Source organism: Marmota flaviventris, chromosome 2 (genome assembly GCF_047511675.1).
Source record: "Marmota flaviventris isolate mMarFla1 chromosome 2, mMarFla1.hap1, whole genome shotgun sequence".
NCBI lineage: Eukaryota > Metazoa > Chordata > Mammalia > Rodentia > Sciuridae > Marmota > Marmota flaviventris.
The window spans coordinates 203,079,764-203,094,154 of NC_092499.1; the positions used below are offsets into that span (position 1 = coordinate 203,079,764).

At 56.9% G+C, this 14,391-nt stretch overlaps 2 protein-coding genes across 13 annotated transcripts in view; one reads left to right on the plus strand and one right to left on the minus strand.

Moving 5' to 3' along the window:
• Positions 1-4,285, plus strand: part of Rtel1 (regulator of telomere elongation helicase 1) — a 32,924-nt gene extending 28,639 nt beyond the window's left edge. For 3 of the 8 annotated variants that reach the window (XM_071609083.1, XM_071609082.1, XM_071609085.1), the window contains 8 exons: positions 505-597; positions 1,497-1,698; positions 1,899-2,039; positions 2,489-2,770; positions 3,044-3,268; positions 3,373-3,516; positions 3,640-3,784; positions 4,020-4,285. In XM_071609083.1, coding sequence (XP_071465184.1) covers positions 505-597; positions 1,497-1,698; positions 1,899-2,039; positions 2,489-2,770; positions 3,044-3,268; positions 3,373-3,516; positions 3,640-3,761 — 1,209 coding nt within the window. In that variant the 3' untranslated portion in view covers positions 3,762-3,784; positions 4,020-4,285. Of the gene's footprint in view, positions 1-504; positions 598-1,496; positions 1,699-1,898; positions 2,040-2,488; positions 2,771-3,043; positions 3,269-3,372; positions 3,517-3,639; positions 3,785-4,019 lie in introns of those variants that run through there. The other 5 variants (XM_027954152.2, XM_071609084.1, XM_027954155.2 and 2 more) reach the window with 5 other exon arrangements.
• Positions 4,286-5,614: 1,329 nt separating this feature from the next.
• On the minus strand, positions 5,615-14,386 carry Arfrp1 (ARF related protein 1). 5 transcript variants are annotated; one of them, XM_027954224.2, is made up of 8 exons: positions 14,220-14,385; positions 13,756-13,853; positions 13,257-13,344; positions 12,959-13,041; positions 8,674-8,755; positions 8,358-8,428; positions 7,307-7,407; positions 5,615-7,237 (listed from the first exon to the last, which is right to left on the minus strand). In XM_027954224.2, the coding sequence occupies exons 2-8, from the start codon at positions 13,846-13,848 to the stop codon at positions 7,150-7,152; spliced, it is 606 nt and encodes a 201-aa protein (XP_027810025.1). In that variant the 5' UTR covers positions 13,849-13,853; positions 14,220-14,385; the 3' UTR covers positions 5,615-7,149. The 5 variants fall into 5 exon arrangements, with proteins under 5 accessions (XP_027810025.1, XP_027810024.1, XP_027810026.1 ...); XM_027954223.2 differs by having other exon boundaries at positions 14,118-14,385; XM_071609097.1 differs by lacking the exon at positions 5,615-7,237 and adding an exon at positions 8,145-8,220 and having other exon boundaries at positions 7,318-7,407; positions 14,118-14,385.
• Between the last annotated feature and the right edge of the window lie 5 nt (positions 14,387-14,391).

Here is a 14,391-nt window from a genome sequence, read left to right on the forward strand (position 1 = left end):
ACGGGGTCTGGTGCTTGGTGCTGAGGCTTGCCCTTGAGGGGAGGTGCAGGCTTGGAGCAGAGGAGTGCCTGGGAGTGAACACTGGGGTTCTGAAACCTGCCCAGGTCCTGCCCATTTGACCTTGGCATCTTTCCCACTGCCTCTGTAAATCCCCTTCCTGGTGGGTTGATGGGGCATTTCAGCACCCCTAGCTGTGCTCTTTGCCCTCAGCCCCAAGCAATGAGGTCCTGATTATGCCCCCCGCCATGCTATGCTTCCCTGGCAGGTCAGGCTGGCACAGCCTAGTGGCTCCTGTTGCCTGCTACACCCAAAGCTGGCTTTCTCGGGGCCTGGGCTAAAGTGGGACCTTGAGTTCTGCCCCCCCAGGGGCCTTTGCCCCAAATCCAGTTGCCACCAGGACTTGAGCATGACAGCCTCCCCCTGCAGGGCATCTGTTCAGGACACTGTCAGAGCTCCTGGAGACCCTCAAGTTTGGGGTTGGGACCATAGCTGTGTCCCCCTCAGGTACTCGGTCCCACTGCCCCAGCCCTCCAGCGTGAGAAGAGGCTGGCCGACATGCCGAGAGGAGGAAGGAGGAAGATCAGGCTGGTCAGCCCGGTATGTGAGCTGTCCTGCAGCCACACTGGCTGCTCAGGGACATGTCTGCAATCTGACTCTTGTGCCCATGGTCCCCAACCAAGTAGGGTGTGGGTCAGTCAGCCCCAACAGGTGGACTTCCTGGGCAGCAGTGATGACAGTTGGCTGGAGTTTGCAGTTCCTTCTGTGGGTGTCTTGAGAGCCCCTCTTCCTTTCCAGCCAGGATCTGGCTTAGCCCTTGGGCCCATTTGTTTTGGGTCTTACAACTGGCCATGATTCCACTCCCCTCCAGCTGTGGTGGGGAGCACATCGTGACCCTTGCCGTCCCCGAGTACAGACCCTGACCTGCCTCGTGTGAGCAGGTGCAGTGTGCTCCTGGTCTCAGATGAGAGCCACCGAGTCAGACCTGAGACGGGCCCTTTGCCTGCTGAAAGCCCAAGTGCAACTGCTTTGGTCCATGTCCCTCAGCTTCTAGGAAGAATCAACCAGTGCCCCGGGAGGGCTGCTGCAGCCAGGAAGGGTGGGGCAGGGTTGTGGGACTGCCTGGACCAGCCCTGCCTCGGTTTTCATAGAACCTCGTGGGTCTGAGTTGTGCAGAAGTGAGGCCTAACTGGGCATGGTGGCCATGTCTGGAACCGGGCAGGCTGAGGCAGGAGGATCCTAAGTTGCCTGGGCAACTTCGTGAGACCCTGTCTCAAAATAAATATATAAATAGAAAATGGCTGGAGGAAAATCAAGTGGGCACGCCTGCTGAGAAGCAGCTCTCATTGCAGGCTGCCCTCTGAGTTCAGCTCCACCTGTACCTGTGGTGGACCTTAGGTGCAGGGAGCTACAGTGGACCCTTGCAGGCCTCTCCTGGCAGTAACCAAGGGCAGAAAGGATGGGGCTGGCCCTGATAGGTCCTCTCTGCATGTGCCCAGCAGGAGGAGCCAACAGCTGGTGTGCAGGCGGGCAAAGCCAAGCTGTTCATGGTGGCCGTGAAGCAGGCCCTGAGTCAAGCCAGCTTTGACACCTTCACCCAGGCCCTGCAGGACTACAAGGGCTCTGACAACTTCGAAGCCCTGGCAGCTTGCCTTGGGAGCCTCTTTGCTAAGGACCCCAAGAAGCACACCCTGCTCCAAGGTGCCCTGGCTTGCAGAGCCCTCTTGCCATGGGTGGAGTACCTTAGCTGTTGGGGGTGGGGAGCACTTGCCAGAGGGCTTCTAGGGCCTAAGGTTGTCCCTACCCTTTGGACAAGGGGCCTGGTAGGCCACCCACAGCCCCTCAGACCTCCATCTCAGTGGCCACAGTACATGGGCACAGGCAGCATCCCTTCCTAACAGGGTTCTACCAGTTTGTGCGGCCTCACCACAAACAACAGTTTGAGGATATCTGCTTCCAGCTAACAGGCCAAAGCTGCAGCTGCCAGCCAGAGCACAGTCTTTCCCATGGGCAGCATGCACAGTCAGCCCAGGACCACAGTGGTGAGCTACCAAGCAGGATCCTCAGCCTCTGACCCCAAGGATGGGTGGTACCTGGGACCCTGGGTGGTCAGAGTGGGCATCTGTGCTCTTGTTTGGCCCAGCCTCCCTGCTCCTATGTGGGGGCTGATGGCATTACCATAAGATGGAAGCACTTATGTGGGCAAGCCCTGTTCCTATGCACTGGGCTGGGCCTAGGCCTCCCAGGAGAGACCTGCACTTGGGGAGCCAGGTGCACGTACCAGGTCTAGATGCTGAGCACTTCTCTACCTTCTTTTCCTTCCTCTGAGCTGAGGTGAGCTGGGTCCTAGAGGGGCAGTGCCTGCTGCTGCTTTTTCAGAGCAGGCTCATCCATAGGAGTCTGGGCTGGTGGGGGGTGGAGGTCCTGGTGCCTGCACCTATGGCTCTGTGCTCCTGGGCAGGGCCTTAGCCCTGTCCCCCTCCCCCAACAGAAGGGCAGCTGTGTGGGCTGTACTCAGCTCCCCCAGGTGCCTGCAGCATGTGCAAGTCAGGGTCACTGCTCTGGACTGTGGAGGGTGATGAGACCTGGTCTCCTCTGGCCAGTCCTGTTCCTGCCCTGGGGACCCTCTCAGGCCCTCAGGAGCATATTTCTTCAGGAAAGAGAGAATATGAGCCCAAGCTGACCCAGTCTGAGGGTGTATCCGGGCAGCTGGATCCTGGAAAGCACCTGAACCAGGGTGGGCCCCACCTGTCGGCCAGGCTGAGCCCTGCAGGTACCTGACTCCTGCAGACCTAGGTAGGGTGTATAGTTCTCAAAGAGGCTTGTGCTCTAGTTTGGTTTGAGTGGCGGCAGCCAGAACAGTCTGGAGCAGAGCTGGAGCCACTGGCAGGGGTGTCTCCTGTCTCCTATCTGCTCTCCATTATGCCCCCACTGTGCTGACCAGCACTAGGCTCTGCAGGAGTTCCTGGAAGGAAAGGGAGTGGAGGGGGAGCCCTGGACCCCCAGAGGCCCAGCACTACCTCTGAGCCATTCTACCCCTGATCAGGAGCCCTGGGCAGCTGTCCGCAAGTCATGTCCAGAGAGGAACAGCGGGGCCAGCCTGCTGTGAGTGCTTACCTGGCAGATGCCCGCAAGGCCCTAGGGTCTGCAGGCTGCAGCCAGCTCCTGGCAGCACTGAAGGCATATAAACGTGATGGTGACCTCAACAAGGTTCTGGCTGTGCTAGCTGCGCTGACCACCTCAAAGCCTGAGGACTTCCCCCTGCTGCAGAGCAAGTGGCCCCAGGGTGGGGTGGGCAGGGCAGGAGAGCTGTGGAGAGGATGGTGTGGGCCTGGCCACGCAGGGTAGGTACAGCCTGAGCAAAACTCCGCACAGGGTTCAGCATGTTCGTGCGTCCCCACCACAAACAGCACTTCATGCAGACCTGTGCAGAACTGATGGGCCTGCCCACCACGGGGACAACACTGCAGAGTCCTCAGGAGAGCTTCCCTGAGCTCACCCTTGGAGCACCTCAAGCAGGTGGGCACCTGTTTGGGCACTCTCTCTGCCCGTTCTGTCACACTTGAGTCACCTGCAGCCCTGGGAAAGCGGGAAGGCAGGAGGGCAGCACTGGGCACCCCTCCAACTTGCTCCTTTCTGCAGGTCCCTCACAGGTGGATAAACCAGGGAAGACCCAGAGCAAGATCTCCTCTTTCCTTAGACAGGGGCCAGTGGGAAGTGCAGTGCCCAAGGGCACCACCACAGACCAACACCAGGCCTCCTGATGGGCATGCAAATCCTGGGTGGGGTAAGCTGTACGAGGCTGCACAGACTGCTAAGTGTGGGGGATGGCACTGGGAGGGCAAGTGAGCTCACCCAGGGCCCCTTGTACCAGGTTTCCAGGCAGAGAACACAGTGCCTCTCCTTTGATTTCCACTTCTGGTGATGGCATTTCAGGTGGTGGGCTGGGTAGGAAGAAGTTAAGGCCCTTCACTAGGCCGTGGTGTTCAGCAGACATGCCCAGCAACCTGATGTCTCCACAGGCCTCCAGGAGGTGTCCTGTCATGCTGCTGCCAGGAAGCACATCACACAGGTCTTCTGGCCCAAGCTCCAGTAAACATCTGTGGAGTACCTTGTGTCCTGCTGTGGCCCCCACACTGGCTTGTCCCAGGTGTGGTATGGTCCAGGAGTCACCCTCTACAGGCCTCAGACACATGGGGCCTGGGATAGGTCTGCTAGAAATTCTTCTAACTTTCCCCAGGGGCCTCTGTCAGCTATGTGCAAATAAAACTGCCGACAGTGGCCAAGAGGTGTCTGTGTGACCTTGCTTGTTGGGGTATCTGAGGATACACTGAAGATCTGGGCAGCAGGGAGGGTGCTCTTGGTACTCTCAGAGGAGACCTGCATGTATGTATGTTGGGCCAGCCCCCTCATCCCCTACCAACCACATCTTGGGCTCCACCCAGGAGGGTTCCTGCCTTACCTAGCACAAGGACAGTGGCCAGGACAGAAGTGAGCATTCCCACAGGCTGGCATGCTTTTTCCTATTGCTTGGCAGGCAAGCTGCAGCAAGCACATGGCAGTGGCCCCTTGCCTGTGCTTGGGGGGTTTGGACTGGGCAATGCCCACTCCAGCAAGGACAAGAACACTGGAGAGACTGGTCCTGTTGCCCTGATGGGCACTCCCTACGCTGGAGCTGGTGTGACCCAATGCCCAACCCTACCCCCTTCACACAGCCAGGACCAAGTGCAGGTGCAGGAGCTTGAGGCAGCGCTGCCTGGCTGTATTTCACAAATGTGCCTGGCACCACACCCTGGCTCCTTTGTGCATGCAGGTTTCTGGCAGGTGCATGAGAATCTGCACATCAGTTCTGGTCCCCTCCCTGGGACCATACAGTGCCAGCCTGTGCACTAGTTACACCCTCTCCTGCCCCCAGCCCAGGACCAGCAGAGCAGCCTGGAAGGCACAGCAGCTAGGGAGGGCCTCCAGAAGCTTCATAGGGTTGGGAACTCCAAGTTCCCACTAAGTCTTTAAGCTTTTCAGGGTTGCAAAGGGCTAGGATTCAAGTTAGGCTAAGCTCCACTGGAGAAGTCCCAGAAGAATCTTGGACACACATTCCCTGCCCTTGGGAAAGGCCACCGCTTCCTTGGACAGGCCCAGAGAGCCCAGGTTTCTGAGATGCAGATGCTAACCTTTGTCCTACCACACCTCATGCCTGAACCTCCCTGTCCCTCCCAATTCTTTCTATAGATAGGGCAGACCCCTCGGCCCTTGCACTGGCTACCCTGGTCTGGAGCTGCTGGGCGGCTGCCCCACCCCTGTGCTGCCTGGGCTTTATATTCCATCTTTGCCCTGTACTCTGCAGTTTACTTTTGGTCTGTGAAACTGGTGGCCCATGTGCCCACTCTGACACTCCTGCAGGGAGACAAAGGAATGTTGAGTATATTATCACTGAGTTGGTGGATTCCCAGGGCATCTCCAAGAGGCTGTGGTGGCTGGAGAACAGGTCGCCACCCAGGGAGAGTGGCATGGCTTTGCAGTCAACACTCAGCTGATGTGGCACACCCTATTCCGCAGCACCTTATTTATGTCTTGCCGCACACCCTCACCCTGCCTCTAGACCCCAACATCACCAAGGGAGACTTCTTAAGGTTTATTTTAAAAAGCCATTTTGTAAGACTTGCTGCTTTAAAGTCATGTTTGTGTTAAAGGCAGGCAGGGATACCTGGTGGGGAGTTCCACCCTGCCCAGGTCCTTCAGCAGACCTTGGGGTCTGGGCCTGCCTTTCCCACCCATACCTGAAACACCAGGGCATATCACCCACAGGAAGGTCTGTGAAACACCCATTTCCCCAAGTCTTGCTCTGGTTAAGTAGCAGAGGAAGGATGGGGGAGCACCCACAGGACGTGTCACTGTGCTAGAGGGACCCCTTCACCCTGATCTTTTGAGTCTCACCCACTTCTAATGTGCAAGGGGATTTCCCATGAGAAGCCCGGTCAAGGACCTCAAGCATCCCATTGCCTTCTCAGAAACAAGGTGGCCTCCAGACCTATCCAGAGAGCCTAAGGAACTGGGTCTGCCACCCTCTCCCCTTCCAGGGTGGCCAGGTCCTTCCTGAGGCTGGAGACCCTCAGGTCCTAAGAATCAACCTGCAGAACACCCTTTGGGGCCTGCAAGGGTGGGAACAGAGACTTTATCAGGGACTACAGCTAGACGCCCATTTCCCACCCCCTCCAAGATAAAGTCTGGTTGTGACCTGATCTGGAACAAAGAGCCACCAATTCTCTGGACTGTGGCTGGGCTGCTTTCCACACCCACAGGATGCAGTCATGGCTCCTTACTTGCCTGGGGAGTTCCCACCTGCCACCTGCCCACCCTGAGGGCCCATGGTACAGTTCCTTGCTACAGTCACTCTGCCAGACAGAAGGGAACCTGGCCTTTGGGCTGCTCCATGGAATGGATGGACAGGAGCTGCTTTGACTGCATTGCTGCCCTGGCTGCACTGGAAGGGCAGAGTGCTATCTCCAGAAACACCACCCAACCTGCAGGGTAAGAAGGACATACACACCTGCACGACCTCCCAGCATTTTCATGTTACCCCTCCCCTGGGGACTAAAGCAAGATGATAATGGACCAGTGGGCATGGCCACCTAGGAAGGTCTCCACTCCGTCCCAAGGTTCCACCAAAGCCCAGGGCCCTGCTGTGGACCAGATCCTCTCAAGGTAAGACCAGCCCCAGACCACCTCCAATATGAGGCATAGCCATACCTGCCTCCTCATGGGAAAGCTGGACAGAATACCCACCAGAGCCAGATCCTCATTTCCAACCCATCTCCCTAAAACCCCCACCTTGAATGGGCAGGCAGGCCTCAAGGGCAGCCTGTCTACCAGGGCCTCACCCAGCTCCATGCCTGGACTGGGAAGGGCTCCCAGCCTGTGGTGGCCTGCCTGGAGCCAGGTGGGCCCAGCTGCCCGGCGCCTCTTGGCAGAAGCCTCTGGATGCCTACAGTTTTCCAGACAGAGTAGTTTGTCTTACAGAAAACACAGAGCAAATGAAGGAAGCAAAAGGCAAAGCAAACCCAACCCCCGGCCCCATGGCACAGGAGCCTGTGGCGGGGAGCGAGCTTCTTCAGCACTTGTAGAAGGGCCATCCAAGGCAGGGCTCAGGTGTGCCTATGTGATGTCCCTCTGCCGTGGTGGCCGGTGGACGTTCCGCACGACGCACTTCACCATCCACTCGATGCCCTCGCGCACTCCTTTGCTGTAGAGACAGTGGTGTGAGGCAGAGTCGGCCTCGGTGCCCAGGCCCCTGTTGGGGAGGCCCACTCACCCCGTGAGGGCAGAGCAGGCTTGGGTCAGGCAGTCTCGCCTGCCAATCTTGCAGGTGCAGTCACTGAACGCAGTCTTGATGTCAGGAATTGAGAGGCAAGTCTGGGGGAAGAGGAGGCCCTAAGAAGCAGCCCCCATGCCTGCCCCATCCAGGCTGCATGGCAAGGACCAACCCCACCCTGACAGCAGTCCCTACAGCAGCCACAGTGAGAACGTGGGCTCCAAGTAGGGAGCTGACACAAGCCAGGTAGCAAGGCAGTGGGTCTCAGTGGCCCTGGTGGGCAGGGTGAGGGAGGGGGAAGTGGCAGTGTCAGCCATGGGGTGGCTTCTCCACTCACCCTTCCCTGAAAGAAGACCCCACCCCGTGACAGACAACCCCCATTAGTGGTTTCCAGATGCAGGAGCAGGGCTGGTGGGGCAGGTCTGCAAGGAAGCAAGGGAGACAGGCTAGGGAAGGGGCAGAGGCACTTCCGGAGAGTGATGCTTTCCCTGGCCCTCCAGACACTGGCAGCCACTGTGGTCTGCAGCTGCTCTGTGCAGAGCCTCTCCATGGCAGCATCACCTCCAAGGGGTCCCAAAGGCTTGGGGGAGGTTTGGTACAGACACTGGCTCCAATGATGGTGGGGACAGGATGGGGTCAGAGCTGACTCTCACTCAAGGGCCCCTCACAACTTGTGAGCTCAGAGCTGTCACCTGGGTCTCCCCAGTCCCACGCTAGGACAGAGCACAGTCACCCTCCAGAGGAGAAAAGATGCCCACACAGAAGGAATATGTCTCTGAGGTGCTACCCTCCCCTCACCAAGATCCTGGCACTTCCCTAGGGAAGAGGTGGTACCTACAGCAGGGTGAGAGCGCCTACAGCGAGGATGGCTCTGCCTAGTGATGAGAGGAACTGGGCTCCGGGAGCTGGAGGTCCTGAGCACATGAGACAGAGAGGCCTCAAGAGCTCTGTGCACCCAGAAGGACGTGCAGCTCTCAGCATGAGGGTACACACACACCACTCTCCTTATAGTTGGGACACAGGGACTCCAGAGAAGTTGTGTGGGGCTCACCTCCACATCCTGCTTGTTGGCCAACACCAGGATGGGGACACCGTCCAGCGCCTCGCTTGCCACCACCTTCTCTGGAGAGGGTACGACAGGCAGCACCTTGCACCCTGCATCCTGATAGCAGGCAGTGCCCGGGGCCCACAAGCATGGAGAGTGGCACCAACTCTCCTTTCACCCTCCCCTCATATGCCAGGAAGCCAGCTCCAAACACATGGACCAGACCGGACCATGTCCAGGCTAGATCCGACCTCCCCTCACTTCTCCCCGCACAGCCCTGGGACATAGATTCTTGCCTCTGCTCTATCTGGGTTACACTCACCAAATGCCTGCTTCGACTCAGACAGCCTCTCCTCGTCAGTGGAGTCGATGACATAGATGACACCATGGCACTCTGCATAGTACTAGGAAGACATGGAAGATGGCTGGAGCCACCACCCTGCCAAGGGTGGACTTGGCCAAGCTCCCCGTCATGGCCATCAGGAGGGGTCCATAAAAGGAAGATTCTCACTTCAGGGGCCACAGTCAGGTAACAGGTGCAGCCCCAAGGGGAAGATCTGCTGGGGTGCTTTCTGGAGCTGGGGGAACTCAGTTGTAGACACACATCCAGGGCCTTTAGGGAAAGGCTTGTTGACCCTGATGATGTAGTCATCCTTCTCCTGCCTAGGTGCTGACCTGAGAACCCACCAGCGGCCGTGGGCTGATGGTGGCATTAAAGAGACAGGGCTGGGAGAAGTCCAGATCTTAGCCTAGTCTCTGTGAGGAGTGCACCTGGGGGTTTGTGTAGCACCTGGCACAAGGGGGAGCACAGCAATGGGGATGCAAGAGGGGCAGGCATGTTTCTGACAAGGCACTCGGAGAAACCTACAAAGCTGCCCTGCCCCTGCTAGGACAGTCAGCCCTACTGAGTTCAGACCTCTGCAGGCTGGACATGGCCAGCCCTGGGCTCACCAAGGGTGATAAGTGGGCAGCACTACTGGGGCAAGACAGAGGGCAAGGCAGACACAGGAGGTGCAGGTCTACATGGCAAAAGCCAAAGATTCAGCAGGTGTACTTTCACCCCAAGCAGAACAGAATTTGGGAGACTGCCATGTCCTTGTGGCACAGATAACAGCATGCCTGCCACTTCACCCGGGGCTACACCAACTCTCCTGTCCCAGCACACTGGTACTCGGCATTGACGAGTACCAGGATGTGCTCTTGAAGAACAAGACAAGCCAGCGGTCACATGCACCCCTCAGGTGGGCAATAACTGGAGAAGCAGCAGGCTGCTAGCTCTGCAAGAGCCTTAGGGCTTCTGGTCCAGGAACAGATAAGCCACTGCACCTGAGAAATAGGAGGCTCAGTTCCAGATGTCCTCCTGGGTTCTACAGTGAGACCCATACACTGGAGCTGCTCTGGCCTGGAGCTAGGCCTGGCGCACAGGCTGCCAGCTCTAGGAGGGCTGGGCAATAGGCTGGCCTCTTGCTACAGACTCAGGAGCTGGCAGGTTCTACCAGAGGGTCTATAGCCAGCCCAGTGAGTCCCAGTAGCACCTGAAGTGCATGAGCAAGGCACAGTTAGGATAACTGGGTGTCAGACTTCGGAATTCAGAGCCACCCTGAACACCTACCATGCACAAGATGAATGGCTCAGAGATAGCCAGTGAGATGGGAATAGCACATTAGCTCTCCAACAGATGCAACACACCTCTGGCCATGTAAGAAAGCCCTGAACAACCCAAAAGGGAAATACCCAAGCATGGGTCAGCTAGACAGGTAAGGACAAGCCAGAGCTGAAGAGCAGCTCACCTGCTTGTGTGAGAAGTCGTGGCCTGAGATGCATGTGTGCCAACTTGTGGACAGCATGGACACAGGGCCTGGAGCAGAGGCAAGCAGCAGGCACAAGGAGTAGAGACCTTGGTGCCTATGTAAGGTCCACCAGAGCAGCTGCTGGGGATAAAGTGATTTGGCCAGCCCAGTGCAGGGATGTAGCACTGGGTGAGTGAGAGGCGGTGACTGGTGGCAGAGCACAAGCCTAATGGGACAGGCTCCTCTCACCAAGGCTGAGGGAACCACCACCAGGGATGAAGCCTGACAGTGACAGCAGGGCTGAAGCTCAACAGGGTGTGGTCCTCAAGGAAATCAGAGGAACTCTGGAGACAAATTAATCTCAGCAGCAATGGGTACTCCCACCATGAGATGTCAGCCCATGATCCAATATGTCACACAGCCCCAGAGGCTCCTGTAAGCCGCTGTCATGGCATGGGCCCCACACCTGGACAGTCTCACGCAGGGCTGGGCCAGCCACAGTATTCACCTAGCGGCAGCCTGCAGGGGGCCAGGCCTCAGGATGAGATCAGCACTCCCAGTTAGAGACCTGAGGTACTGGGCTCCAACAAGGAGGTCACAGCATTCAGGGACCACAGTGGAATATAGGCCCCTTCCTGTCCCTCCCAGTAACCTATGGGGGACTCGGCTGACTGTCCCCATAACTGAGGGCTCTGTGGGGTTGGAGGTCTGCTCACTAAAGCAGCAAGTGCTCCATAGAGTTGCTGAGTCATAAACCATGGCTGCCTGGGAGACCCCACCTTGGCAAGGTAACTGACACCAGTTGGCAGGGGCAGGGAAACCCAGTGAGCCATATGGACAAGGGCTTAGACCACTAGGATGAAGTCATGCCTCAGCAAAATGGTGACAACAAAGATGAACACAGCCCAGGATCAGGTGACAAGACTATAGGCCCACATTCTCCTGGGCCAGCCTCCCCTTGAGAAGAGCCATTCCCCAGAGCAAAGATATGAACACAAGTGGTACGCAGCTGGCCATGGGGCCCCACTGCAGTCTTGCTACCCAGTGGCAGGCACTTTGGCTATTGCAGGACCCACTTTGGCTGCCAAGAGCCATCTTACCAATCACACCTGTCCACACCGGTGACAGGAGGAGTCCTAGTCATCTTTGTCCAACATGGTACAGCTGTGACAAGCAACTCTCCTCCTGTACTCCCAGCTTGCCAAGGCCCTGCTGACCCCATCACCCAAAGTGACGTTTCCCCCTGCTCAGTCCTGTACCCTGCTTGCTGCCTTCCCAGCACAGATCCCCAATGTGCACACTATGCCCAACCCATCCTGGCCTCCATTCCTGAGACCCTGGCTCCCCAGCTGCATCTGCATTTAGATGAGAAGACCCTGACTTGGCTTATTCTCTGTCCATCTTCAGGCCACAGGACCAACACCATCCTCTTGACTGGAAGTCAGGGTAGGACAGAACACTTTGGTGGGACCCAAGAAAGGAGACCAAGGTCAGAATCAGGTGCAGGTCCTCAGGTTTTTGTATTTTCTTTTCTCTTATGCAGTCTGGGGACTGAACCCAGGGACACTTTTCCACTAAGTTACATCTCTTAACTTATTTTATTTGCGTGGTGCTGGGGATTGAACCCAGGGCCTTGGGCATGTGAGACAAGCACTCTAACAACTGAGTTATATCCCCAGCCCCTTTTTTATTTTTTGAGACAGGGTGTTGCTACATTGCTGAGGCTGACCTTGAACTTGGAATCCTACTGTCTCAGCCTCCCTGGGATTACAGGCATGTTCCACCATGCCTGGCTGGATACTGTGTGTGAGGGTAGCTGAGGCATCTGCACTATAGCACTGGGCTCCCCTAAACCCACAGTGCCAACTCATGGGGCAGGAGTTCCCTAAGGGAAGGGCCAGGTCTGTCCTGCTCAGTACCGGACCCAGTGCCTGGCATAGGTTAAGCTGAACCCACACTATAATCTAGGCTGTGTATGGAGAGGGGTACCACACTGGGGTCTCAGAAATGCCCATAACCTACATCAAAACAGGAAGCAGTTTCTGTCTGCTTGAGGACACTCCCTGGTATGGGGAAAAAGCTACCAGAGAAAAATGTATAATGAGCTAGAATTGAGACAGATGGATCCACCTGCAGATGCAGGTTCTGTGCCCACCCCTCATCTGATTCTTGCCATTTTTGCCTGTATCCTGTGGTGATCGGCAACTAAATTACTCTAAGCAGGAAGGAAACAAGTGCATTCTCACTTGGCAAGCGATGATGGTGGTGAAGAGACCTCCTGCTTCTCCCATTTTTTCTCTTATGCTGAGAAACAGTTGCCTTGATGACTCTGTGACCAGGCCAGCTGCCTGATTTTCCCAGCAAGCTTGAGCCCTAGCTGGGGCCTTGAACATTCTCTGGTCTTGGTAAGTGTTGGCTTACCCCAAAGTTATTCCTAGTTTGACTGTTCCCCAAAATGCTCAAAAAGAACTGAAGTGGTCCTGAGCCAGATGCCTTAAAATGCCCAGGTAAACCCCATTCCTGGCCTGCTGGTTTAGAGCAATCCTTTCCATCATTAACTGCCAAAAGACAGGTTGCAGCTCTCTGTGTTCCCCCAGGAAGTACTCTGTGCTGACCACCACAGGAATCCCCTGCTGCCACTTTTGTGGTGACTCTAGCAGCATGTTTGGCTGGAATGAAACAGGGAGTGACTGGGAAACCTGGGACAGAACCAGAGAGAACCCTCAGGGAAAAAAGTGGGTAATGGACTTTCACAGAGGAAGACCAAGAGCTATTATCTGCAAAGAAATGCTGTGGGGACAGACTTGAATGTCTTACCTTGTCCCACAAGGACTGCAGCTCTTCCTGTCCTCCTAAGTCCCAGAACATGAGGCGAGTCTTTCCCACATCTACAGTACCAACTGGGGAGAAGAGAGAATGGGCAAGCTCATGACATTAGTCTTTGACACACCAAGTCCCAGCTCTCCTAGGGAAAGGGCAAACCACTCTGGTGCCACCCACAGGGGTCTGGGAAGCAGCGTAACACACAGGGCTCTGGCCACTGATGGGCTGAATTGTGGCCATAACAGCATCCTTAGGGGTACCCCTAAATTCACAGCTTTAAGGTGCATCTTACTGTTTAGACCCACGGTGGTAGTGATTTTAGACAGACTCATGCCCTTGTACTGCTTGTTAAACCGGGTTTTCGACTGCTCCAGGAAGGTCTGAGGAGAAAGGAAAAGGCAGCTAAGGCAGTTTTCCAGGTGTGCTTCTCAAATACTCTTATTTTTTTATTTACTTATTTTTTGTACTAGAGCATTAACCCAAGGGTGCTTTATCACTGAGCTACGTCTCCACTCCACCCCCACCTTTTTAAAATTCTGAGACAGGGTCTCACTAAATTGCTTAGGGACTGGTAAATTGCTCAGGCTGATTCTGAACTTGCCATCTTCCCGCCTCAGCCTCCTGAGTTGCTGGGATTACGGGTCTAACCTTTAAAAAACAAAAAGAGAAACCAAACAGATCCGTGTGCTGCTCTTCAAGAATCTGGTGGTGATCACGGCCCTGTGGTGCACAGCAGCTACGGGTATAACCCCCAGCAGACCCTGGCAGGGAGGGGCCGGGCAGGCACCTACCGTCTTCCCGGCGTTGTCCAGGCCCAGGATCAGGATGCAGTACTCATCCTTCTGGAACATGTACTTGTACAGCCCGGACAGCAGTGTGTACATCCTGCCTGGGGACCCGAGAGACGACATGGTGCGCACCGCCAGCACCCCACTCCCCTGGCTTCCCCTACGGTCCGTCCGTCCTGCGGGCAGCTCAACACGAGTCCGGGCGTTCCCGGCCACTCTGGAAGACCCCTGACCCAGCTCTTCCCCGACCACTCCCACCGCAGCTCGTTCCGCGGGTGGGCAATGGCCGGCCTTTCAGAGTCCAGGCCCTTTCCTGTCCCTTCCCTCTCCCGCCTCCCAAGCCTCTCTCCCTCTGGACCACGTACTTGGAACACGCCTGCAACTTGCAGCCGCGGTCCAGGGCTAGCCAGTTCCCGAAGCGCTCACTGGCGGGGCCGGGTTCCTGTGCCACACCCGCCGCGGCCCACCTGCACCCGCACCGACGCCGCAGCCTCCGCAGCGACTTCGGAGCCTCTGCCGCTGAGGTCCTGACTCGGCCGACCCCGCGTTGACCCCCCGCGCGGCGCTAGACTGGACGCGGGTCGAGGTCGGGACTAGGCCGCGTCCCGGCGGCCCCCGCGCGCGGGCACTTCCGGCGGT